Source organism: Phoenix dactylifera, chromosome 1 (assembly GCF_009389715.1).
Source record: "Phoenix dactylifera cultivar Barhee BC4 chromosome 1, palm_55x_up_171113_PBpolish2nd_filt_p, whole genome shotgun sequence".
In the NCBI taxonomy this organism is placed as follows: domain Eukaryota; kingdom Viridiplantae; phylum Streptophyta; class Magnoliopsida; order Arecales; family Arecaceae; genus Phoenix; species Phoenix dactylifera.
The window spans coordinates 8,099,474-8,127,470 of NC_052392.1; the positions used below are offsets into that span (position 1 = coordinate 8,099,474).

Below are 27,997 nucleotides of genomic sequence, written 5' to 3' on the forward strand. Positions count from 1 at the left end.
TTACCATGATATCAAGATATTAATAAAAAATTTGCCCTGAATAGTACATAAATAACCCTAGTCATAGCCACATTGCAGATATAACTTGCATTCATAGATCAACTTTCATATAGAGAAGAAACGTTCGGAAGACATTGGTCCATATGTGCACTTTAGAAGGAAGAACTTCAATCAGTGACATCAAAATGTTGTACAAGACTCAAGGAGTTCTAATGCACAATAAAATGATACTTGAACTTGTATCAGCTTTAAGCCATAAGAATAAATACTCTCCAGAAGCAATTGTTCTCCACAGTGCCTGGAAACAGGATTATAGCATGCAAGTATTAGTTGACAACGCTGCAACAGTTTCATGGTCAAACTAAATGATCTTCCTTTAGATATGTACCTGATCCATGGCAACTAAACGAAATCACTCTCTCACCAAAAAACAGTATCACTCTCCACTTATCATAAGTGACTGGAAAGGAACCCTCTGTATCACCACATAAGTTGAAAAATCCTTTGCAATCGGCTGTTTCCATGGCTCCCCATCCATTTGCAGATAAGCCTGGTTCCACTCACCACCTCTGATCTCCATCTTAATTGCAGCAGCCTGAAAGACACCAGCAGTTTCTTAATATATATCTCACAAGCTTTATTGCAACCATCTAGATTTTGGTAACTTTAAAGTGTGATAGCAACCATTGAAGTCAATAAAAGAAGCAAACATAGAATTCTTTGCAAAAGGTCATGATGCTAATAATTTCTCTAAAATAAATTATGATGCTAATAATATGGAAGTTTATGTTGCTTTATTTGAAAAATAAATTCTTGAAAACATCACAGCATGACAAAAACAGTTGATGTTGATCAATATTGAATTGAAAATTTTCATTATACAATCATGTCGGGTGGCTTCACAAGTGGAAAATTTGCATCAAGGGCGACCAGAATACAATTACTTCTGCATGCTAAGAGTCTTGTCTTTTTTTTTTAATTTCTGAATTTCTTCTATATGCACAATAAATTCTTAGTAGTTATCACAGTGGAACATAATCAGAGTGTTGATTAATGTTGAATTGAATAATTGTCTTTATATTTATGCAATAGTTTGTCTCACAAAATTCATCTCCTAGCCTCAACTTTCAAGAATGATTACAGTTACGATAGTAAATTTACATGGTTCCTCCTTCCTCTTCAAAAATAATATTAAGGATCAGGCAGGAGAGGAGGGGGGGGGAGAAGCAGGAGAAGGGGGAGAAAGATCGCAGGGGGTTCCAGACCCGATCCCAGAATGATTAAAAATTTAGACCATCAGAGACCTTCAGTTTAACCTGGCAGGGATCAGGCCCCACGAGCCTCTACCCTCTCCCTCTCCTGCTCGCACTCCCTCCCTCCCCTCCTGCACTATCTTCCCCACCAATCCCACCCAAACAAGTCCTAAGTGGTTCACCCTCTAAACCGACTGGATGAGTTTATCCAAAAGAATTACAATTGCACCTTCATTTAAGTAACAGTTATTACAGCATCAATTACTATTGACAGTGGTACACAACAGATGAAAATAATACATTTTGATTTTAATGGATGAGATGTGCCAATTTTCCCTATATTCTTACTTTAATACTTTGGGGTGAAACTGTCAAACAATGGTGGTACCTGAGCAATGTGCCGGGCAGAAATCAGTTGAGTCATAACAAATGAAGCATGCCAACCTTGCTTTAATCCAAATATTTCAAGTAGACCATCATCCATATGAGCCTCAACGAAGCCTCTCTGGAAAAATAGAAAGGAAACAGGTCGCTGCAAGATTTTGTAATGTTTAAAAGTGAACAATATGGACTATGCATGTAGGATAAAGGAACAGAAACGAGCAGTCTCTTTCCAGTAAGTACATACATCTTTCTCTCTCCCTCTCTCTCGCACACGCGCACATGCACGTGTTTATATAGAGAATTAGAGATCGACCAACAAGGAAAAAATCTATAGGGAAGCTTCTAGCTTGGCAGACTAGGTACTCCTTTTGCAATTAGATACCCTTCATTTCTAAACAATGTCTTTGAGCTAAAAAGCAAATGCACCTAGGGAGAAAAGGAGTACATCGACATATCTTTTTTAAATTAAGAGGACATAGGCGTCACAACATCAAGGCTAGCAACAAAGTAATTTGGGTTATGTGTAAGTTTGGTACTAGGATACGAAGCATAGAACAATACCCTTGATTGAAATCAGAAGTGCCAATTTTGAGATGAAAAATGGATCCAAATATTAAGTCCATATATAGCTAGAACAAAGAGAAATCAGGTAAGACCCAAAAGGACCAATCCAGCCAAGCTGATCCAAGAGCCAGCTCCACCCAGAACAATTAACAAGTAGTCTCTCTCTAAATCATTCTCCATCCTATCTAATTCTTTTGAAGCTAGGTATAGTCATGTGTTACTCAACTTCATAAACATCTCAAATCCATATGCATACAGGGCTTAGGTAGTCGGAACCAACTGGCAAACATTACTGTGTATTTTATATTTACAACACCTAATAAAATATGGCCTCTTCAGCCTCTGCCACAAATAAGGACTATGCATCTAACTTATGCAATATGTGATATTATTCTTATTTAGGTAAACGACGAAATTATGGGTTTCAGATTAACTGAATTAACATCCTGCAAGACAAAACAGATAGATATCATCTGTCATTCAGTCACACTGATTCAAAAGGATGGAAAGCAAATTGTGCATTTACTGAAGAGTCAAGAATATATGAAATTGACTTATAACCAAGAAATGTTTCTATTAAGAGATCCCATTGCAAACCTTCTCTAGATATTCAGGCTTAGGATGACCCCACGGATGTCTTCCACTTCCATAGTTTTGAAGATTTAACACAACAATTGCCCTGACACTGAAGTCAAATATCTTCTCATAAGTAACATTGTGGAAGGGGGGAACCCTTGAACTAATAAGGAAGCCTTCCATAATTGTTCAATAGATGTTATATTATTGAAAATTTATAAATAGCTTTATGCAGAAGACAATGAAAGCATTTATTCCTGCTTTGATCTACATTAATTTAGTTGTAGAGAATATTATTATATGATCTTAAAGGATTGTCGGAAGATGAAGAGAAATTATAACTTGCCCTGAGGGAACCAGAATCTGCTCCCAATCTGCATAGTCAGCCCTTTTAATGTTAAGCCGTAAAATGTTCTTGAGACCCCTGTTAAAAAAATAAGTTCAGAATAACACATTAATTAAGGAGCATTATTTTCCAGATTTCTTTATCGAGAAGTTGCACAACTGGTATGCATGCGAACAAGAGCCAGTGCGCATCAAAGGAGCAAGAGGAAATATCAACCCTTCATCCTTCATTACAAAGATTAAAGGTCACAAAACTCAGAAATAAATACAAGGAACAAAGCAATTTTAAAGAATAGGGAGATTTCCAGAAGTGATTTAGCGAAATTTACGAGAAGTAGAAGCATAAATAGCCATGACTCTCCTCTCCTCACCAAGCAAATAGGAGCTGGCCATCTAAATGAAATGCTCAAACTACGACCAAACCCAAAAAAGCATTTCTCTAAGGTTCTTCCATTGCCTCTCCTTTAATTTGTAGATCACATAATATGTAATATAACAATTCTAATTTTTTCCAATCTTCATATCCAAAACATGATAAAATATATGTGGTTGATTTGTAAAGAATTTTCTTCAGCCCATTCAATTCGAATGTCTCAAAAGAATAGTAACAGAATAACAAAATCCTGAAGATAAGATCTCATACCCTTTTGCATTCATTAATTTATTTAAAAGAACTGATTTACAATACCTCAATTTATACTAGTGATATCTGCCTTTTAAAATCTAGGTCAGACTCCTCTTCTAGTTAAAAGAGGTAGAAAACAAGGTAGTACCTTTTTTATTTTCTTCCAATCAATGTGTACAAAACTATGGTACATGGCTTGCATATATACTAATGGGTCCTCTTCTATTTGAAGCCCATTTTTCCCAATATCAAGAATTATTATGAAAATTTTCAAATTCAAGCGGAAGATATATCTCGCCTTCTGTAACAACCCATGTTACTCCACCCAAATTAGAAGTTATGGCCTCCAAAATTTTGGTTCACAATAGAGGCCTGGACATGGCAAAGACCTACCCGATGTGGACATGCTGATCCAAAATGGCTCAAGTGATCCTCCTGGACCAATCTGAGACAGCATAATGTGAATACTCTGTGGGATCCAACAGCACAGAAAACCATGTAAAACCAACACAAGAAGGAAAAGAACCAACTCAGGAAAAAAAATCTATATTTAGGCGCATCATATTGTGCTCATATTAGGTTGAGAGCTTTCCACAATAAACACAACAAGGTCAAGGGTTTCCAAAGAATAGATTATATACCGTCCACTCCACTAGATAAAATAAGAAACGTCATTAAAGAAAAGGCCAAAGTAGGAACTAATAGGACCCACACATCAATACTCATTACACCTTCCTAAAATTTGCTTTTACAGGACATTTTATTGTGATAACTAATTACTTGAACCTAGAAGCTTAAGCTTTTATGGAATGGATCAACAATCTATATTAAGCTTAGCACCAATATAATGCCCAATTTAAAGCATGCATGTGGAGCGATAACAAGACAAGACATGAGACAAGACAAGATGACAACCAATTTAATCAAATAAATCGGTCGACTTGGAGGTGATTTGAACCCTCTACTTAAAATACAAAGAGGTTTTCAGTTGATTGCATTAGATTGTCCTACTTCTATTTTACATAATTTAATACTCATTTATTTTCAAAAGTTACTCTAGGAAGGACCAAAAGATGGAATTTTAGCTTAAACATAGTGCAAGTTGCCAGACAACTCTAATTGGCTCAAGGTATATTTTGCATCGTCTTAGAAAGAGACCAATAAGCAAACATAAATGGAGATCCCAAAAATGCATTCTTTTAATATAAAATAACTTCCAATCAGAGAATACAAATTATAGAAAAAATATAAAAAGATGCCCATGAAAGAAACAGCCAAATGATATACTCTAATTACTCCTACAATTCCTAAGGCATACCATGTTAGTATGGTGATAGTTAAACAGATTGATTGATCTTAAATTTCTTATACCATGCTTAAATGGATGATGAAAGGGTGGGCCTTGGCACAATGATATGATTGCTCCATCGTGACGTAAATGTCATGGGTTCAAAACATGGAAATAGTCTCTCCTAGTAAGAAGACATACATCTGACCCTCCCAAGACCCCACAGCAATTGGAGCCTCGTGCATTGTCCTTCTTCTTAAATGGATGATGAAATTATACATGAATAAAATTCTCATATTTTGACTAGAATGAGACAATGTACACATTATGCAAACATTCAGAACCTCCTCTTATTCATTAACTTGGTGTAGTTTAGGGATGGAAAGACTAAATAGCATGACTATGGAAATTCCATAAGGAAAGAGTGATCTCTCTTTTCAAGGTCATGAGATGCTTATCAAAAAGCAAGCCAAAAAAAATCTCTAGGACATTATGTGAATAAGACACCCAATTTAGCATGGTTAATGATCTACTTGTATTCGCAAATAATCATTAAGTTGGTCTAGAGGGTTTGAAGAAGTGGAACCCTTTCTTCAATGAAAAACTAAATAATAAGAAATTAAATAGATAGACCTGATTTTTCCTTTTTTTTGGTGAAATTAGAAGAAGGATTCAAGGTGGATGAGCCTATAGCGGGATTCATAGGGACATTTTCACATTTTTCTTTCCAGGTGTATCTTCAACTTGCAATTTGATTCTTTAAAAACTATCAGCATCTAAGAGTGCAAGGGTGCTAGAATCTTTAGTTCCGTCAGAAATAATCACGATCTTGAGAACCATAGCAAGGTATCAACAAACTGGACAATAGATCTCTTTTATATGAGTTAAAAAAAATATTTTCCAATATGAAATATTATGATGTAAAGCTTGTGTTGTCACTTTGTCCATCAATCAACTTTGTTCCACCGCCTAATAATTACATAGTGGTTACGAGCAACAAATAGGCTTGCATAATACATCAACATGAAAAAGATATGGAAAATCATGTCCCAGCTTGAAGAACAAGGAAGCTTTGTAAGCAAATTACAGAATATCTGATTTCTCATCTCATCATGATGGTCTTTCAAACTTCATATTCCAACAAATGATTCATGCTTTGCAAAGGATTGGCTTGTAAAATTATGTCTGGTCAAGGGGAATAGTTGATTGTACAGGTATTTCCCTCCCTATTTGTGTGGTTTATATTTAGCTTCATGTCCCAATTACTTATGTATTGTTATTTACTTGAAGCTTAAGGTGCCCCTTTCATGTTAAGGGTGTCCCACCATGTTTTTCGCACTCTTCTTATGCTAGTTCCATATAACTTCATTATGCTTACAAACGTATAACATGCTTTGCAATCCATTCAATAAGAAATAACTCAAGCAATAATATGTGCGCACTTGGATACATAATATAGCAATCAAGGTATGCCGTCTCGGTATTGGGCTCTATACCAGTGCCACACAATCACTATATTGGTATGGTACAGTACAAGAACCATTTGGCGTATCGACCAGTACAAGACCCATTTGGCGTACCGAGGGTCGATACGCCCCCTGTACCGTTTATCGGCACCAAACAAATTAAAGATTTCACCTAATTTTATTTCTCTTAAGAGGTCTGTGCATGAAGCCACAAACACACACATGCACTCGCATACATACGCGCACAAAACATGATTTAGTGTACGTAATAGTAAGTTAGAAAAAAAAAAGTAAAGAGATTGAAACCTAACAAAAAACAGGTAAAGAGATTGATACCTAACCTTAAGCCTGGATCATGCACGCATGGTGTAAAGAACCACCCTTGGGTACAGCTATAGATGGAGTAAATCAACTGAAATGAGAAAAAACTGAATTATATCTTGCAAAATGACAAAAATTGATAATCAGAATCTCAAACTTCATACAAGGGGCTCCTGATTAGTATAATTTGAACATAGGGGAAAAAATTGCAGTCACCAAAGATATGAATTATTTTAGATGGATGACAAAGTAAATTAGTTAAAGCATGGTTTGAGTAGGAAATTATAACATAGAGGCATATCAATCCGATGAAAGGATACTTTGACCTTCCTTGATAGGTAACAGGAGGTATGAGAACTAGCAATCTTAACATTGGAACTATATTCCATTTGCAAAACTTCTATCAAGGACAAACAGTAGAGGAATAAAACAATGATGACCAGGAAAATATTTTCTATATTCTTCAATATCCAACAAAGAAACGTGTAAAAAGAAAAAGGAAAACCTATTAGATGAATATCAATATAAAAGGTGTAAGAACTTGCAAGATCATAATTATATCTACATAGATGGCTATGCATAATTAAGAGCAGAGAAGATGAACCGGGTTTGTGAATGTGATAAAAATATAGCTCAAGTAATTATACAAGTTCAGAGAGTTTGTAATCAACATGGTGAGAATATACCCAAAAAGATATCAGCAATATTGTGAATTACAATATAGTATATACATGCACTTATTTATGCGCGTCTGAGCATTCTTTTCTCATCAAAAATACATCAAATAGCATACTGAACTACATAATACATATATATGATTTAAAATGCAGATTTCTTGTAAGGCCAAAAGGCCAAGACGAGTACAATGCACTAAACTGACAGTAATAATAACATTCTCTACTAACAGGGCTCTCTTATAAAATCTGGAAGGGAATTAGGGGATTCATCTTTGGAAGCAGACTTAGCAAACTTGCATCTGACAGATCAATGCTGGTAATATATGTCAGTCATTGTAGACCTTGTCATTTTATAACAGTAAATAGGAAATTAAGACGCATGTAGCAAACAGATAATATCCATTTTAACGCTAAAAAGGATGACCAAGTTTCAAGTTTTAATTAAGATGTATTGAATTCTTCTTGCGAAACCCCGAGACTTTGACAACTAGTTGGGACAAACTATACATTATGGTCATTGGTCACCAATAGTCATGAGCCTGTACTCTGAAATCAACATCAGAACATTGGCGTCCAATTATACATTATTCATTTGAGTAGTTTCTCCAATTCTATTAAAAGGTTCTCAGCCTAGCATATTGATATCATGGAGAAATGAGACTACCATCAAAAAAGTATTTAGAGAGAACAAGAAAAGTCATGACAGCTCATCTATACTTTACCCACTCAGCAAGAACTTAAAACGCAACAACACTTGTCTCTCTGCTGCCACTACACCATGCAGAATTGGTAATTCCACCAAAGTAGAAAGAATCTAGCAGGCCTTATATCATATCCATATTCCACAAAAAAAAGCGCAACTGATGAGCAGGCTAGAACTGCAGTTGCAATTGCAAACACTAATCACTTTAGGTAACCTAGAAGACAATGTATCACCAGAATAATTGCAAAGACATGTTCTCAATCTTTCCAAAATTATGGATTTCCTGATCTACATACTCCAATCTAAAGAAAAGTCATTCCTGGAACATTCTAGAATATCATTGAAGTCGAAATTTTATAGCAAGGTATGCCGTATAGGTACGGAACTGGTATGCAATACGGAGGGTGTACCGAGTATTGGTAGACCAAATCGACCACCATATTGGGTGTGCTGACACTGTACCAAGAGGGTACCAATACGAGGTCCACTACCAAGGTTGTGAACCCTTGTTTTGTAGTACATAATAAATAAATAATGATAGAAACATTTTACTGAGAAACCCATTAAGTACTAAGTCAATGACATTAGTGACGATTTCTCTGCGATATGCTTCTCAAATAAGCTAAAAATATCTAGAATTTTTTTTAGATCTTACGGTGGGCAAGCAAAACAGAAAAATGTTAGAAATTTTGAATGTTCTTATGCCCAATGCCTCTTCGCAATAGTTAAATTTTCAGATGGCATATACAGCTGGAAACCAATTTGCAAATTCTAAACATGTAACGAAGGCATGTCCAATTGGGAAATCTACTACCTTTTTAGCACATAATGCATTTTTCGGACCTTTCCATGCAAATATGGGCATGAAAACATGACGGTATGTTTAATGGTGTGTCAAGCTGTCAGCATTTAACCAAAATGGTGGGTCAGACATGAGCAACTTCAACAGCAGATGAGGTTTAACAACACACCGAAGACAGCATACAAGGATATTACAGCATAAAAGAAGATAGAAACTCCTCTACAAAATCACCATCTCCATAAGGCACTTGAAGTAAGCATTCGTGAATTGTATTAGATTCCAATAGTTGATTATATCAAGCTCATTAACCTATACTAAGCTTTCCGTGAATTGGAGTTTCTATCAGATATCATCTTAGCAATAAAAAAACATATGTATATAGAAATAAAGAAGAAAGGTAAACTAAACAGTTATCAATAGTTTTGGAAGAAAGAACAATCCACATATACCATCCTTGATAGAAATGAAATATATGCTTATTGATGCATACGTGCAAGAAAATAAGTAAAACTGTGTATCATCTTGGCACAAAGGTATGGTGGCAGATCAAGGTTATCTGCTTATAAGCATGGTTGCATGGATGTGGGACACAAGTGCCAAATGTCGAAGTGTCCTGCAGAATCCAACACGGTGATTTCAAAAATTTTGGACATATGGACATGGCTATATATATGATTTGAGATAATGTTGGCCACGAAGTTCTTTGTAATTGTATTTAAGTAGCATTTGTGCTTTGGCTTGAAAAAATTTGGACCATGAGCTGGCTCCATTATAAGCAAAAGCTTTGGTCTGTAGCCCACATGTTACTTTATCACTGTTTCTTATCCCATTAAAGTGGAAGGCTTTTTTGGGCCCAGGTGGGTGCTCCAGACGGAGGGTTTTGGGTGCCTTTATTTGGCTTCCGGTATCCAAGAGCAGCAGCCCATTGTACCACTTCAACCCACTTCTCTTTTCCAATCTCACTGCCTTTCTCTGATGATACCCATCTCCACAAAATCCCTAAATCATCGAAGACAAATGAAAGAGCCTGCTGGTGGATGATTCATGGTCTCCTTCAACCCAAGGAAGGGATTCAGCCATTGAGAGAGCGGGGAAAACACTGCCATGACTTTAGGATGAAGCCTTTGAGATGGAGAAGCAGGGATGCTGGTCTCTTCCTCTGCTCATTCGCTTCTTTCTTTTTTTGCTTTTCTTTTTCATTTTATTCATAGGCTTGGGCAAGACAGAGTGGGAGAGACATGAGGCAGGAGGTAGCCACATGCAAGGGACTCAAAGAAGAGTAGGTAGGAGTGGCGGGCATGTCCACTGGGAAAGACATGAGAGACATATGCCATGTGATCGTGTCATGTCCCCATGTGAACACGGCAAAATTTCTTAATTTTACCATCCAGGTATCACTGCTTATAAGGCCAAGGAAAGCATATCCCAAATATGAAATAATTCTAAGAAACCAACCATGCATTTCCATTAAGTCATTTTCTACAGTAGTCCACAAAGTTTCAGGAGTTTGATACTTGTTTGCAAGTTTTGGTGCAATAACTCCTACAAGGTCATAAAAAATTCATTCATGATTTCTTAATATTTAAATGGTAGCTTAGCTTTTATTTTCTCTTTTACTTGCATAAATTTAGATTATCATAGTGAAAAAAAAAATCTTGAGTTTATGTTAGATCGTTATATAGGAAAGCTAATACACCCCCACATCCATAGAGTTTGGGCTACATCCTTATGTTAGATTTCCCAATGACAACACATTAAGATGTATATTCTCTATTTATATCTTTGAAATGTATAGTGTCAGACTCCCTTGTAGCTAATCCTCACCATAATATCACCCAAAAAAAAAAATAGGGAAGAAGAATCGAGGATTAGTTGTATATAGGCTTCACATGTACATGGACACATTCATGCACATGTGAGAGCCTGCATGCATATGATTCAGGAGGATCGCTAGACTCAATATGGACCACTATCACCACTTCGAATATCTAGAAAGATCACCAAACTCGATGTGGATCACTTTGGCCACTACGGGTATCCAAAAAGATCACCAAACTCGATGTGCAATACTTTGGCTATTACGAGTATTCAATAGGATCACCGCACTCGATGTGGACCACTTTAGCCACTACGGATATTTAGAAAAATCACCAGACTCAATGTGGATCACTTTGGCTGCTATGAGTATCAAAGAGAATCACCAAACTCAATGTGGAATACTTTGGCCACTACGAGCAGGGCTGGACAGAGTTCTGGAGCGAGATCCGTCACATCGAGAAGCTAAGTCGCAGACCAAACTTTTGGAGGCCATAACTTGATCATACGATGCTCAATTAAAATGATCTTTTTTTTGAAAGGGGGTAGTATTTCGAGATCTACAACTTTGGGCCAACCCTTAGATTGAATCGAGCCGAAATTCCATCATTTAGGCCCTAAAAACAGACTAGTCAAACAGAAACTTTTTTTTTCAAGGTAAAACTGTGACCGAACGTAGCTCTTCTGAGAAGAATCAGGTAGAGTGACAAAAGATAGAGTTGATGTAGAAGTCAAGATCTACCTCCTTAAGAATTTTAACTTTTTTTTAGAACATTTCTAAATTTTAACTTTTCTAGAATATTTAATCATATTTATTTTAAGATACCTAGTCATATGACAATTAGAAGAAGAATCCAACCCAAAAAGAGGGGACCTTACTAGTATTATAAATAGAAGCTATGTACCTCAATTTAGGTACGGAGAATCAATGAAAGAAAAAGAAACTTATGCCCTACTTTCGCAATTTTTCTACTTCTAGTTTTCTTTTGAGAGGTTCGAGTTAAGCGGGTTAAAGAAAATCTTTCTTCTCTCTAATTGGATCAGTTGGTATCACAGCCAAGTTTCTTTACATCTATAGAAGTAAATTGGTATCAGAGCCAAATTTTCTTACATCTATTGAAGTAAGTTGGTATGAGAACTTCGGTAGTGCATGGTCCAGATGCACGAGCGGTACAAGCAGTCGGAAGGACTATTCGTGCTTGAAGTACATTGAAGGACAAAAACAAGAATGGCTGCTAGTTCTACCTTGATGGATGATGAGATGCTAAAACATCTCACACAACTAAAGAAGAAGATAGTCCAATTCACTGAGATCGTGTCTCGATTAGCGACGCCTTCAACAAAAGCACTAGCAACTCTATCTCCGAGAAAAATCAAGTAGTTCGGCCATAAGGCGAAGCAGGTGTTTCCTCGTCTTCAGTTTTAATTTAGCAGGAACTAAATTTTCTAAACAAGAAGAACTCTGATCTAGGAGAATCACCAGACTCGATATGGACCACTTTAGTCACTACAAGTACCCAGGAGGATCATCAGATTCGATGTGGATCACCTTGGCCACTAGAGTATCCACGGAGATCAACCAACTCGATATAGAACACTTTGGTTACTACGAGTATTCAGAAGGATCACCGGTCTTGATGTGGACCGTTTTGGCCACTACAAATACCTAAAAGGATCACCAGACTCGATATGAACCACTTTAGCCATTACGAGTATCGAAGGAGATCACCAAACTTGATGTGGAATACTTTAGCCACTACGAGAAGGGTTGAACAAGGTGCTGAGATACACCCCGTTCAATGCGACGTTCGCAGCGGAATTCGAACGGGACGTCGTTCATCGTATAAACGCGCCTCAGATCGTAGAATTCAAAAAATTTTCTGGATCCAAATCCAGAAGATCTTTGAACTCATTAGGGAGGGGAGATTAGGATCTGAGGAAGGTTGATTAAGATTCATAAAACTGAAACAAAAATCAGAAGTTATAGATTTGAAGATCTCATCTTCAAAAATTCTGCAAGTGTAGAACACCGCAGCCTGATGATCTTTTTAGGTTCCTAGTTAAGCCGCACACGTGTCCGGCCTCTACAGGTATCCACATGAGGATCTAATCATCTGAGATAAAGTCTTACCGAAGTGCTAGCTCCTTGTAAAGACCTCTCATGACTATCATAATATTGGAAGAAGAATCTGCAACTTACCTCCTTGAAGAAGAACCCTTTCTTCTTCAACCTTGCTCGCGTTGGAGGAAGAGGAAGGAGGAACCTTGCATGTGGAACTTTCTTGCCTTACTACCATGGAAGAAGAGGAGGATGAAGACCTCTTGCTGCCGTGGAAGAGGAAGAAGAAGGGCTATGTGGCGTGAGGAAGAACTCCTTCTTCCTTGCTGCCGTGTGGTCTTTCTTTCTTTCCTTTCTTCTCAAACTTCCAACGCCTTGGAAGAGGAAGAAGGGAACTCCTTTGCTGCCGTGGAGGAAGAGGATGAAGGCTCCTCTTGCTGTCGTGGGAAGGAGGAAGAAAGGATGAGGAGGCGTGGAGAGGAAGAGGAGAGAATTAATCCATAACGTCTCCCTTGCTACCCGTTTATAGATTGGATTTAGGGCTTCTCCTAATCTTATTAGGAGTATGGGACCATAACCCACCCTTGGATTAATGCCAAGTGTCCAATCCTTGTGCTCATAGATGCATGACATGTGTCCACTTAATCAATTGATTAATTTCTAATCACATTAGGACTCCTAATCTCATTAGGAGAATTAATTGATTTGGAAGCATGCATCCAATGATGCCATGTGGACTTTAAAGTCCGCATACTGTGAACACGACTTAAGTCATATTCATCCTACGACGACATGCGGACTTTAAAATCCGCATAAACCCTGGTTTAATCCAATTGACCCAATCATGAACCCAAATCAATTTGGGTCAAACCCAATTTGATTTGGCTCATTAAATCAGCCCAATTGCAATCCAATTGCAATCAATTCCACTTAATTCTTCTTCCATTAACTCACTAACACTTAGTTGGTTAATTCAATCACCAATCATATTAATGATTGATTTCTATTGTGATTCCAAATCACAATTATGATGGTCTGACTAATTAAATCCTCTATATATGTGACCCCTTAGGTTCTATTCTGACTGGTAGTGAGACATATTGAGATCTCCATCTCAATATCACTGAAACTCCTTTCAGTGGACCGAAACAATTTCAGTTCTACTCTTAAGGTTCACTGATCACTAAGTGAATGCCTTCGAGTCTCACAATCCACTAGTGACACCTAGCAGTATGTGGTGGCAACCCAGCAGAATGGAATATCTGAACCTCTTGGTGCAGTTAGCGTATGATACAGTCCCTCTATCATGGATCCCGACGTGACAGAGGTTATGGATATCTCGTCAAACCCCATCGTCCGTCATATGATAAATTTATTCAACTTCCAGTTTGAGATATGGAAAACTCTTTTTCCAAAATACCTGGCCAGAAATTTATCAAACTCAGTCTCATAGATCTCATAGGATAACTCCTAATCTATCAAGGTCGGTAGATCCTATCTAGATGCAACCCTATTCCAAAATGAACCTACTGTAGCCAATCCGCACTACAAGAACCTGAATGGCTAGGGTCCAAGTTCACATGCTCATCAAACTACAGCAACCTCACAGTGAATAGCTGAAGCATCGCAGGTCAAAGGACTAGTCATACAACTGCAGCATAAGTAGTCACTAACGAGTGGATAGACATCCATGTGACTACTATCTTTGATCACACTCGTCCATCTGACTAAGTGATCTGTGCACTAATCTCAGCGGATCGATCACCGTCCCTCGTGATAGATCCATCGATCAGGAGCATTTAGAAATTAATCCCTAATGACGCATGCCTCAAATTCTCAACTCCTTGAGAATGTTTTATCATCTATTAATTTCTTGGACGATTCATGGACACATACAAACATGAATAAAAAACAAATTGCCCAATCTTATTTATTGATAAGAGTCAAATTACAAGTTTGTGCCCCAAATTACAAATATGCGTCATCCACGTTGGCTTCTTGGGCATACTTCTAAGACAAAGTTCAGGAGCAAGATCCGCTATCGTAAAGCTGAGTTGCAGGCCAAACTTTTAAGGCCATAACTTGGTCATACAATACTCGTTTGAGATGACCTTTTTTTTAAAATTAGATAGTTTTTCGAGATCCACTACTTTGGGCCAACCCATTAGAAAGTTGAATTGGACCGAAATTCCATCATTTAAACCTCAGAACGAGCTAGTCAAATTGAAAGTTTTCTTTTCAGATAAGACTTTAACCAAATATAACTCTCTATCCGAAAAGAATCAAGCGGAGCGACAGAAGGTAGAGTTGATGTAGAAGTTGAGATCTACCTTCTTAAAAATTTTAGCTTTTTTAGAATATTTTCAAATTTTATTTTTTAAAAATATTTCTATTAGTTATATTTATTTTAGGATACCTAATCCTATTCGATCTAGGAGAGAAATCCAACCCAAATTGTGAAATAGAACATCTAACTAGCAAGGTCCGCCGTACCGATATCGGTCAGCGTACCAGTGGCTGCTCGGACCAGTACAGTACCGGTCTGGTCCAATCCGTACCGGTCCCGATTGAATGGCCGAGTTTTGGAGTTTTGTCTCTGTTGGATCTTATTTTGTGAAATTAAGTGAAGTTTGATGTTTTTTTACTATTTGTTTCATGATTTTTTATGTTTCTATATTTAGGTTTAGGGTTGAAGATAAATGATTCATCTATGTGCAGATTCATCTAAACGATGCCTCACATTATCGCACAAAGAATTTTTTTTACTTACCAAACCAGATTTTTTAGGATAAAATTATGTTCCTCCGTAAAGATATTTCGCAAAGGTACATTACCTTAAAGATATAGACTGTATAATTTCTCATAGAGATATGTCTTAGTTCTGTCTCGGACATGAATGAAGAAACTGGCAGCAAAAGGTCAGCTCCCCAGGTGGAGTGGGAGATGGGGGGTTGAAGAGTGGGTGAGGGTGGAGTTAAGATGCCAAAAGAAAAGGTTGCTATATAAATAGACACTTTGTAGAGGATAAGAAATTGACAGAAGTGTTTGTTGAAATAAGGAAATTGAAAATATACAAAACAAGGTGCAGCAATTAGATACTAAAGCCAACATGATAGCTATTTGGGCGGCTAGAAAAATAGGGATGTCTATCACAATTAATAACCTAAAGTTCAGCACAGACCTTATTCACAATTGGACCTTGTGCAAGATATGATTTTTTATTACGTGCGCAGTGGAAACCATATGCGATTTGAGCATCCATTCCTGCATTCAACAAAGCCAAAAAAAAAAAGGGTAAAGATCTGCAAGCACAAAACAATAAAAAACATAATCACAAACTACTAATTAATCATGGAAGCACATCAAATGATGTTAAAATAATTTCAACAATCATGAGGAGTAATATATCCCTTCTTTTCTATTTCTGCTTGTTTTGCATCATCAAGCAGTTCCTTTTTGGATGTTTACTGAGTATAATATTTTAGTAATATATCAGGCAAAATGTGAATAGCAATATACAAGATGAGCTTTGTGGATGCCTATCTTGATTTCCTTTGATTGGCTCTGATACAGCAGATAAAAGTAAACATCCACAACAAGATCACAGCACAACACAGCCCTAGTCCAATTCACATTTCAAATTAAGCATCCCCAGTACATAGAACAACAGTGTAATCATTTTTATTTTTTTCAAGAGATATGGGCTGATGGCATCTAGAAGCAAGATGATTAGCCACATCATCATAGGCAGGGGGAGATGTTGAGGATAAGATTACGTACATATATTGTTAAAGATGCTAAAAAAAATTGGCAGTATAGTGTTACAAAAAAATAAAGATGAATATCTTAATGTGTAAAAATACACAGTATACCAAGAAACTATCTTGACAACCTGCTCTACATATGCTCATAGACAATCAATAATTGATGGAAATTCAAATGGCAGAATACACAATCAAAGATACAATCATCTATTATTAGAAATAGACTAGTTCAGATAGTTTCAAAAAAATTATATTTTTGAGTTGATTTTGATTTGGTAGGAAATGAATGTGGTCACCTTTTCCTTTAAAATATAATATTGCTAAGTGAAGCTAAAACTTTACAATGATTACTAAATTAATTAACAGCTAGCAGCCTAGCACTGGAGAGATCCCTGTTAGTGATGTGCCAGAGTCAGTGTTGTTAGTGGAAGCAGGGCTCCGCATTTTAGAAGTTAATGCAACAAAAACCAATCTGCAAAATGTGAAATTAAAATCCACCCAATTTGATTTATCCAGATCAATGACCAAAAAAAGCATTGATAAGTGTTGTGAGACATAATCTGAGACGGATGGTACTGATACAGGACAAACTTCTGAAAGGAAAAATGATGAAAAAGAATCCAACATCCCAATTAGTTTTCAGTTCCCTTGACACTTGGACAGTATCAGCGCAGAAAGAAGATTGTATCTCATGGCTTAAATGCTATGATTAGCCCACGCATGAGTTCGTGATAGTTTATGGAGTTAAAATGACATAAAAAGATTGTTCATACTAGAATTGCATAAACTTTATCTAAAATTAAATCCATGATGAGAATAATCAACATGAATGATGCAAAATGTTTTGCTAACTAAATATAAAGCATACCAATGCTAAGATAGTTATAGTAGACTCCCTCAAAGCAAGAAATCTTTTCTGGTAACTCTCCATCAATGTCCACATCCTGCAAATATATTAGCACTTTCAACAATGTAATACCATAAACAAACATCTTTCGGTAGAAAAGGCTAAAATAAGTATCATCAGCAATCTAGCATGAAAAACATAGCGTGCTGTATAGATTTTCAATTACAAATGTTCCCTTTAAGTAACAGAAACGACTTTAACTATTTCTTTTGATAGGTAACAGAGAAATATAACTAAATTGGGACTCATTGATGAGATTAAAGCAAGACAAAAACCCCAATATACTGATAATAAAATAGCAAGAAACCAGATATAAGTTCAATGGTAAAACAAAATCAAGTGAACAAAACAGGATCCAGGGATATTCTAGTCATTTGCAATGGCAGTCGTTAAAAAGCTCATCCACAGCACTCAGATCGGCAAGAAAGAACTAATCAGAGGTAACGTACTTCAGATCCTCTCCAATTTGCAACTGAACTGGAGAGCTCCAATACTAGATGTTGACCATCCATGTATCGTGCAACAACCATGATTATGTGAGTCCAGGGACAGAAAAAAACATGCAACCAGGCCCCACTTACAGCTTGTTGTACAGTACACAGATGGTCTTTGATTGAGAACTGGACCTCTCCACAGCTCAGCTGCAAACTGGAGAGTATCCCAACACTCACAACCCCAGATTAACCAACCACATCTGAATTAGTAAGACTTGTTAACTATAGTTGTTGTGGTAACGAAGATTGAGAAAAGCATGCATTGGGTTGCCCTTTACATCTTTGACTCTTCTTTTTTCAGTGGGCACATCTTTGAACTCTTTTCAGTCTCAAAATGGTATGCAACCATAAACATAATATAAAGAAATTAAAAAGATCATGTTTATACTAGGTAGAATATGCCTAACGGTGGAAGGTCACATTTTTGTCACTACCCTGGAGGAAAAGATCATACATCTCCTACCAAATTCTGCAAATCCTAATGCATCAAAGCCCTGATATTTGGGCCAGAGTAAAGACTCCGAATCTGTTGACAGACCCTCCAATCACACAGAAACCCCTTCTCTTGTTTAAAATTTGAGTGATGTGTCAGGGTCGTTCTATCATATAACATCTATAAATATGCTTCAGTATTTTTGGCTGAAGATGTAACAGTAAGCCTAGTCATGAAATCCCTTTTTTAAGAAAAGGAGGGGGTGGTTAAAGACATAGACTAATGGGTAAAGAGTCCAGTTCTTCCATCCATCTAGAATGGTTGTGTTTTGAAATCAGATTTATTGAAGCCATATATGTTGCAATGGTCCTAATCAAGGTATGTTGAACCGATTGGTTCAGCCTGTACCGAACCGGTGCCGACAGGCACCGGTACGGTACAGCATAAAAACGGTTCCGATCCAAACTGGGTCGGAACCGATTGGTTCCGTTTGGGTCGGAACCGATTGATTCCGTACTTGTACCGGTGCACCGGCCACAGAGTGGCATTAAATGCCACTCTATGGCATTTAACGCGTCCACAGACGCGCATCGACGTGTGGTTTTTTTTTTGAAATTGCGCGTGGACACGTGAGCGGAGAATTGCGCGCCCGCGCGCGATTTTCCGCGTCGAAACTGCGTCCACGAACGCGCAAGGACACGTTGTTTTTTTCATTTTCTTTGCTTTTTTTTTGACACCCGCGCGTGCGCGAGCGCCCATCTCCGGTTCGGTACCGGTTCCAACCGGTACCGTACCGGTGCTCACCGGTATGTCGGTACGATCGGTCCGGCGAACCTTGGTCCTAATACTGACCCCAATTCTTGGAAGCTATATCCGGCTTCTAGCATTTCCAATATTAGTTGAAATGAATTTGCACGATGTCTAATTGGAACGACTTATAATTGCAAAAACATTTTCTGATAACTTGGCAGCTCTAGATTAAAATATGTCAAGAATTTCTCCTTGGTTTTGTGAAATTGATAAAGTTTATAATTCGAGTTGAAACTTCATGGAAACAAGTAATCAAGTGGGAAAAATACATGGAAAACCACAGGAAGACCATATCAAATCCTCTAAATACAAGTCTGCATTAGTTTCTCATTATTCACTCAATATTGTTTTTAAGTAACAGAATGAACTTCAGGCCCCTGAGCATTTTCATTGACACTTCCCGTTTATTAGCCAAGTCAATCTCCCAAATGTATTTCCTGGATACACTAAGCTGGATGAAGCATGCAGTTCCAGGTACTTATGGTCGATGATACAATAATACAAGAAACTAATAATAGATATATAGTTTTAAGTAATTGAAAAAGGTCCTACAAAATGTATTGTACGAAATCATTATATCACTTATCAAAGAGTTAAAAAGCTAGCATGTTCTAGTTTTTTCACACATGTAAGAAATAAAACTTTGCTTCAGACCATTGATACATCATACATCTTTTTCACATTCTTGATTCAGTGATTTATCCATTGAATAGGTTCTACCACCCAGGGCTGCATTTGGTTGCAGAATAAGTTACACAGAGTCAAATGAGTTAATTTACTCCAGTCCCACTTTACCCCATAATAAACTACTCAACCCTGCATGGTGGAATAGTTTACCCTGAATTTAGTGGAAAAACTAGCCCTACCTCTGCCAACTTTTCAGAAGCATACTTTACCCCCAAAAAATTGGTTACTTTTCTAACATTTGGTGAGTTAAAGTGCAATAAGGGAGTAAAAGGGCCTTCCAAAAAAATCCATTTAACCCTCCTTTAAACCACAACTGAATGCAGCCTTGAGGCATTAAATTTCAGATGTCTCAAAGTGATGGATTATCTATAGGTCCAAAGAGATTATCAATTTATGGCATCTTATTCCAATGTTAAAGGAAACTAACTTTACTTCAAGGATTAGAGTTATATATTATGTAAAAAAGGAAAGTGGATTATGTAAGGACATGCCAGAGTTAATAGGGCTGTAAGGACATGCCAGAACAAAGCGGATCAGAGCACATTGAAAATCTTGAAATTGAAAAGCAAGGCAGAAGCCATGATGTTAGGATTAACAGTTTCATCATTGCCAAGACATTTTGATCAAATGAAGAACAGTAAATAGCAATGCATGCATCATCTATTTACTTTTCAAATGCATTTTTGTTGCATTTCCTGTGTAAAAAAGAACGTGGATATGGAAGTATAAGAAAAGAATAGTTAAGTTGAAAGTGTAAATTCATGATGTTTTGAAAATTAGCAGCACATGCAGCAGAACTGGGTGTCATAGTGCATGAGGCTCCCACCTCTATAGGTTTTGGGAAGGGTCAGATGTACGCAACCTTAACCCCACATATAGAAAGGCTGTTTCTATAACACATGCAGTAGAACTGAAATTAAAAATAATAGCCAGAATCCCAACCTGGTTCTGACCAAATGCATATTTTTCCATTGGTCTGAGAGAATGTGGCAGTTCAATTGATTGTCCATCTGGCGTCACAACCACAACATGCCAACTGCAAGTCAATTTCGACTTTTCATCTTAGGTTCTTCTAGTAGAAGATCATAAGCAGAACTCTTTAATCTGCTAATTTAAACAGAAATTTCCACATAGATAGTTATTGGTATTGTTAATTGCATATAATTAGGATATCACTGCAGGTTTATTAAAAATAATATGCTACCAAGCAAGAAATTACAGAAAGGTTGTTAGTTGCCAGGAACTTAGTGAGGATTGAGAATGAAGATCACAACCTTGTCTCCCGACTTTCCCCAACAATAGTTATGAAAGCTGAGGTCAAATGGTTAGCAGACGTATTAAAAAGAGTGTTTCCTAAGAAAAAGCATTTGGAGAGTCACATTGTGTACATGGATGACTTACAGTAAATAAGAAAAGTTCAATTATGAATAATGACGTAGGATCTAAACCCGGAAGTCATGACATCAAGGAGATAATCATGGTGTTGCATCCAACAAATATCATTGAGAACAAAAGGGAATCTTGCCAATATGACACAGAAAAAAAAAAGAATCATCTGACAATTACAAATGGTAACTATACTGACAATAATGAATGGCAAGCATGCTGGAAAGGTGTCCGTGAATGTAAAGTGATATGGAGTAACATGTTATAAGGGAGATGAGTACTCCCTGATATGATATGAATCAAGAAACAGAAAGTTATGCATTACACTTGGTGGTCTTAATCTCATTCATCTGTTACGTAAATATCAATTAAGCATGATTTGGAGCTTCATTTTGGAGGGAGTCAGACTAGTCCATCTAGGCATTTAGGTATATCATAAGAGTAGGCAGCAGTCATGCTCACATTCCTCCAACAATAAATATATGATGTTAGTGACCTCCAGCATGGGAGTCCAAAAGATCCTACATGAAGAACTTACAAATCTTGCAATCTAGGAACAGTCTATTTATGACAAGTGACAATCAACATTTCTACTATTATAATGCAAACTCACAGGAGGTGGGTCCATGCATTTCTGCTCCCTTATTTCCAATTCCATTTTCTGGTGTTCAAAAGAAATGGTGCAAGAGTAAACAGTGCGCGTCCTTCACCATCTATTTGGCCTTTCCATTGATAAATAAAACCTTCCTTGTTTACTTAAAAATGACTTTAAAAAGAGAAAAAAATATGAGGTCCAAGGTTTCATATAGTAACCCATATCGTCTAGCACTGAGCACACGATTCCGACCCAACATAGTATTGGTACGCTATTGAGGCTCGATATGTTATTGTATCGACACATGGTACAACTGATGTCCTGCCTTCAGCAGCGTACCATGTGTCGGGGAGTGTACCACACCAACCTGCATCCATAAGCTACTAATACGAGGCCTAGTGCTGACACTGAAAACTTTGACGAGGTCAAAATCTACTCCTATAAAATCTTGACTAATGAGATCATGGCCATCTATCAAATACCCCCTTCCTTTGGAGCAAAATACATTCATCACACATGAAAAGGTCATACGTAAGAATGGCATGACTTCCCTGGCTCATTGAGTATTTAAGATTTGAAGGTTCACTTTTCTGAAACTTTCAGGAAAATGTTCCCTCAACCTGCAAATTAGTATGCAATCTAGATGCCCATTGGCAAAATAGAAGCTGACTAAAGTTTTCACAATATAATTGAAATTAATAAAAGAATGAAAAGAGTAGAAATGTAGAATGAAGTGATACTCAAAATAATTGTTCTTTATCATACAAACTAAAATGCAGACAACCACACCCTCACTTAAGGCAATCAACCTATCAACATTCATAGAGCGGGTGGTTAGTGATGGAACAAATATTGGTTAAGGGTGTGCAAATAATAATCCTAGTATTTACAAAATCTAGTAAAAAGTGCAAAAGAAATAATATGTTGGGTAAGTACATGCTAGACCAGACTAACATGAATAATATGTGCACAGAACCAGCAATTCCTGCTAAACCATGCATCCAAGACAAAAGCTACTATGCAACATCCCTCTAGCATGCAGCAATTTGCTCATGAGACATTACCATGGATCCATATTGGATATTAATAAGCACAGATTTTCACTTCAAGAAATATACCCCTTTTGTAATGGATCAGATTTTCATATTTTATTTCCAAATTATGAATTGAGAGGGCACCTAAAACTTGGACAGATGGCAAAATGGAGACTCTTCCTGGTTGTCTAAAATCTTGGGGACAAAGTAATGCAGCATTTGGCAGTCTACGCATATGTTGTAGTCATTTACTATCTAATAATCTCAATATAGCCGTGAGACAATTACCTTTGTGCAGATTCTACAGAAGAGTTAAACGAAGTTAGGTTTATCTTCAAATAAAGACAACTCTTACCTATCAAGGCGGCAAATGGGACCAGTGACTGCCTTGTAGAGAGTACTTTTAACTGCTGATCGCCATGCAAATGGAAATGAACCACCCTAAAGATATATTATATAAATTAACGGCATCTCACTGACATTTCAAAAGTCAAACCAAATAGGCAGCAAAAGAAACAGCTTCTTACCCAATCAAAACTTCTTGAAAGATCATTGCCAGTTCCAAGTGGAATGATACCGGTTGGAGGAACTGGTTTTCTTCTGTTCACAAAAAGTTCTGCAAGAGTTCCTAATACCCAACCGACTGTACCATCACCTCCTGCAACCTGCCAAGCAGAACCCATGAATTCAGAACTCACACACATCCTAATATGGAAAGCATCATAAGGTTGTATAGTAAGAAGCAGCCTACAACTAGAAAATAGTATGAATTAATGACTACCACATACCACTAATGAAGATCAGCAATAAAACAAATGACTCATGCAAGTTTCGCAATCTCGGTGCTAGATCCAGTATCATACCATCTTGGTACAATGTCAATATGCCTGATATGGGGGTCAATTTGGCATACCAATATTTGGTGTGTCCCCTATACCATGTACCAATTCGGTACCTATATGGTATAGTATGCCCGATCCACATGGTACGGACCGGTACGACATACTATAGGTTCATATTCTTGTGATAAGGAAATAGAAAAAATCCAAAAACATGCAATATGTCATTTTCTTGCACATGCTGCCAAATATATGCATGCAATAGTTTTTGGCTAACAAAAACAGCATCAAAAACTGACTATTTCCTAATCCACGATAACATACTATAACCCTTAGCCTTCCACGGTTGGTCTTTGCACGACCGTCACCAAGATCAGCCAACTTCTCCAAGCAAGTCAGGCCATATTGAACAAAGTCAGAAGGCTTCACAGCTGAAAGATCAAAAACCTGCATCATAGATAATAAGAAGTCCATTGTAAGTTAACATTCTAACAGTAGTTCCTTAGAGCATAAAAACAAAGATCCAGAAGGACAGTCTTCTGCAACAAAATGCAAGTTGGGATATACTGGATGGTCATAGAACCATTAGATATTATTAATTCCACAAATTATGTTAATGATTAAGTAAAACAAATTAAAAGGCTACAATGGCCATAATCCAAGGCACATAATTCTTAAAGTTTTGCTCTGAATATGTTTGAAAGTTTGCTTCAAGGCAGCAGTGAGCTTCCTGTTCTGCTTCAATATAACATCCAGCCTTCTCAGTCCACATCCATAACTTATTGCACAGTTAAACTGTGATGTCCCAGCAATTCGCACTTATGCTGTTATTCGAATACATATCACAACAATTCTCTAATTGGTTTCACACTTTCACATCTACTAGAAAAATGATAAAAAAATTATTGCAATCCATGCTCGCGATTAGTTATAGGAGCTTCATTTAAGCATGTGTATTAATGCCATGCTCTTGCTACCAAGCTCCAAGGAACAAAAATAGTGAACCGTTAGGTTCTACATGTGCACCAAGCTCCCTGCACAGTGTTAAGCATAAGGGTAACTGCCTCAAGTATGCCTCAAGCGCACCTCTTCTTCACCTTTTTCTTTTAATTTAGCAGTTCACTTACCGACACTTCCAAAGTTTAGTTCAGAACTCATCCTTGTCTTTTATATTCCTACCTTCTGTTAGGCATTCCTCAACCAATTCATCTAGCTTTTCTCAATTAAGGTCTCGCCTCTTCTTAGAGAGCCCCATCCTCATATTTAACCGTTAATTCTTGTAACAACCTTGTGATTCAATTATAATCTTGATTCAGAATTCTAGGCATGCTCATGAACCCTTTAATCTTAGAAGATAAATATGTGATACTTAAATAGGTGATACTTCTTATTTCATTTCTATTTTCCAAAATCATGTGTGGACAGTTTTCAAGAAAAGGAGCTGAGAGAAAAAACTGCCACTCGTTGCTTTATTAAGATGAAACAATGCAAAGAAGATGCAAGAAAAAAAACCAAAATCAATAAGGTCGATCATCCTTTCCAGAAACAAGAAACCAGTTTATTTCCTCCGGTAAACTGTTCTTTATCCTTTTTTTTTACAATAACTGTTCTTTATCCTTTAACAATATAACTTTTTCCTTGAAAGAAGCTAACTCTCTCAACAAAAGATACATTACAATTTCTGGAAATCATTATGATAAATGTAGGCGGAAAAAAAAGTTATGAGATGAAATATAAACCTCTCTAAGAGGCAAGATTTGTAATTTAACACTCAATTTCTTCCCAAAGTTCACTTTCTGGATCGAAAAGAGGGGAGGGGTCCATATAAAATCTCGGCTACTGACCAAGGCACTGGAATATGCTCATTCATCTTTAGAAAAGATGCACCAAAGCATTACTTAGAAACACTTTAGAAACTCAAGAATACTAACAACAGTAGAAATGATGGCCTAACTCAGCCATGAAACTTTCATCAAGAAATCCCTCCATGGATTCCGTAACCAAAAAATTTCAAGAAACATTGAGGCGCTCCAAAACACGGACAAAACAAAAGATACGCATAGCAAAAACCTATCCTATAAAAATATGTGCATGCGCAATCTAAAACTGGTGCCTCATCTCCACAGTTCTTTACAGTACATGTTTGGCCTTGAAGATCACAAATTTATCTCAAATTTTGAAAATTTACATAAAATTTAAGCAAAGAAAATAACATTAAATTAAACAATAGTCATGTTTTGAGAATAAGAAAAAAATAGTCTTTGGAGAAGCAAGGTTTAGATTTCAAAATTTATCACTCAGTTTCTTTGTGTTCTCTCCTTGCAGTTTACCTTCTCGATTCAAAAAAAAAAAAAATATCCATGTCAAATTCAAGCCACTGACCCAGGCATTACCGAAACCATTTACTTAAAAGATCAGAAACTCAAGAGGAGCGCTAAAAGCATAAGAATAATATCCTAACTTAGCCATGAAATCGCATCCATGGATCCGAAACTCGAATCTTTCAAGAAACATTACAAGAGGGGGAAGGGTTTCTTGACCTGGTCCTCGGTCATGAGCTTTTGAAGCCAGACCTTGACGGCCTGGCCATGGCGTCCCCCGCTGCGGGAGTTCACGAAAACCACGATAGGCGCCTCCGGCGCCGCCTGCTCGTCGTCGTTCCGGTTCTTTACCGACGCCGCCGCCAACAAGCCGACGTCCCAGTTCTTGACCCGGACAGACACCGCCATGGCCACCCGCAGATACTCCGGCATCAAGATCATCCGCCTCAGCTCCTCCTTGTCGATCCTCATCCCCGCCGGCCCGCAGCCCCTGATCGAGTCCCAGATCGCCGACCTCGCCGCCACTACGTTCCCCCCCGCTCCCGCAAACGGCGGCTCCGCCTCCACCACCGCAGATCCCGACATCTCTCCGTCTCCGCCACTCTTCCTCTCTCTTTCACTTCCCTCGCTGGGGCGAAGCAAGAGCCAGGAAACGAGGGGGAACGAACTGATTCTAATGCATAGTGCTACAATAATAAATTTTTCCTTTTTTATTATTTTCTTCTATACTGAATTTTGACTATTTTTAACAAATAATAATTCGGAGTAGGGGCGACGCGCCGGAGGCCCAGGCTTTCTTCCACGGGCGGGGAGATCGCTTTTAATGGCGCTGGTTGAAATAGCGAATCTAGAATGCCCCCGTAAGTAAACAGAATTACGGATATGCCATGCACCCGGCGAGACCGGAGGCGTGATTTTGTCCGCTGGCGGAATAAAATCAGACAGGACGAAACGTGGACGAGGATGGCACCGGTCCAAATCCGAGAACACGTGTATGGTGGATAATAAAATGAGTTCTCATTGACCTTGAAGAGTTTCAATGCCGGCGAGTGACAATTGGACTCGTCCACTGAATCTGGTCGGTCTACTAATTTCTCATTTCCAGCGGAATCAAGAGAAATCTTTGGTGACTAGGGAGTATGAATAATATCCGACAATTTGATAACTGCTACTTTAAAACAATCCGATATGAATTTGATGGAGGGCGAAATGGATCGTCCGGCCCATAACTAAAAGGCCGCCCAGTTTTGGCCTAATAAACGCCAATACCGACTGATTAAATCCGTGGTCCGGCTCAGAATCAGCTCGGGAATCAGTTCGGCCTCAGATTCCATCAAAAGCTCCATCGGCTTTGGATATTCGTCGACTCATCCGACCAAGTTCGGGGCACCGCCAATACTCGCCGACCCATCCCGGCCAAGCTCGGGGCGCCCACTTCAGTAGTACGCCCCAACTCTCGAGCTCAGGGCGCTCCACCGAGCCCACCTCAGAATCCAGGAAGCCGAGCTACCCTCAGCACCCGTCTAACCGACCTCCCCAAACGCATGACGCGACCTCTCAACGGGCTCGACCTCGCCAACAACCGCACCCACGTGCGCGCCCACGCCCTCCTACGTGGTCGTACATTACAACACCACCGCGCCACACTTCGATAGCTGGCCCTCGACAGTCAAATGACGGCACCATGACTACTCCGGCCATACCCTACTATGACTGACAACACCCTACCGTTCTCGAGAACGGACAGCACCACACGCCACCAACTAACTTTACTGCGCGCCATTCGACTCAGAGCCACGCCCTCTCTCATGATAAGGGCGGATAGTGTCTCTGCCACCGGGACTATAAA

The 27,997-nt window shown here is 38.0% G+C and overlaps 1 protein-coding gene across 2 annotated transcripts; it reads right to left on the bottom strand.

The window, feature by feature from the left end:
• Positions 1 to 26,952, bottom strand: LOC103699297 (diacylglycerol kinase 7-like). 2 transcript variants are annotated; one of them, XM_008781335.4, is made up of 13 exons: positions 26,368 to 26,949; positions 24,152 to 24,274; positions 23,516 to 23,653; positions 23,344 to 23,429; positions 20,916 to 21,009; positions 17,511 to 17,586; positions 16,060 to 16,142; positions 6,843 to 6,913; positions 3,124 to 3,201; positions 2,799 to 2,886; positions 1,642 to 1,758; positions 389 to 595; positions 1 to 298 (listed from the first exon to the last, which is right to left on the bottom strand). In XM_008781335.4, the coding sequence occupies exons 1-12, from the start codon at positions 26,731 to 26,733 to the stop codon at positions 437 to 439; spliced, it is 1,479 nt and encodes a 492-aa protein (XP_008779557.1). In that variant the 5' UTR covers positions 26,734 to 26,949; the 3' UTR covers positions 1 to 298; positions 389 to 436. The 2 variants fall into 2 exon arrangements, 1 of the variants encoding a protein (XP_008779557.1); XR_003384094.2 differs by lacking the exon at positions 2,799 to 2,886 and having other exon boundaries at positions 26,368 to 26,952.
• Positions 26,953 to 27,997: the final 1,045 nt, after the last annotated feature.

Coding starts and splice junctions, on each gene's coding strand:
- LOC103699297 (XM_008781335.4), bottom strand. CDS start 26,733: ATGTCGGGATCTGCGGTGGTGGAGGCGGAGCCGCCGTTTGCGGGAGCG. Junction 3,202..6,842: donor GTGCATGATCCAGGCTTAAG/GTTAGGTATCAA, acceptor TTTTTTTAACAG/GGGTCTCAAGAACATTTTAC. Junction 1,759..2,798: donor AGCCTGAATATCTAGAGAAG/GTTTGCAATGGG, acceptor CTATTTTTCCAG/AGAGGCTTCGTTGAGGCTCA.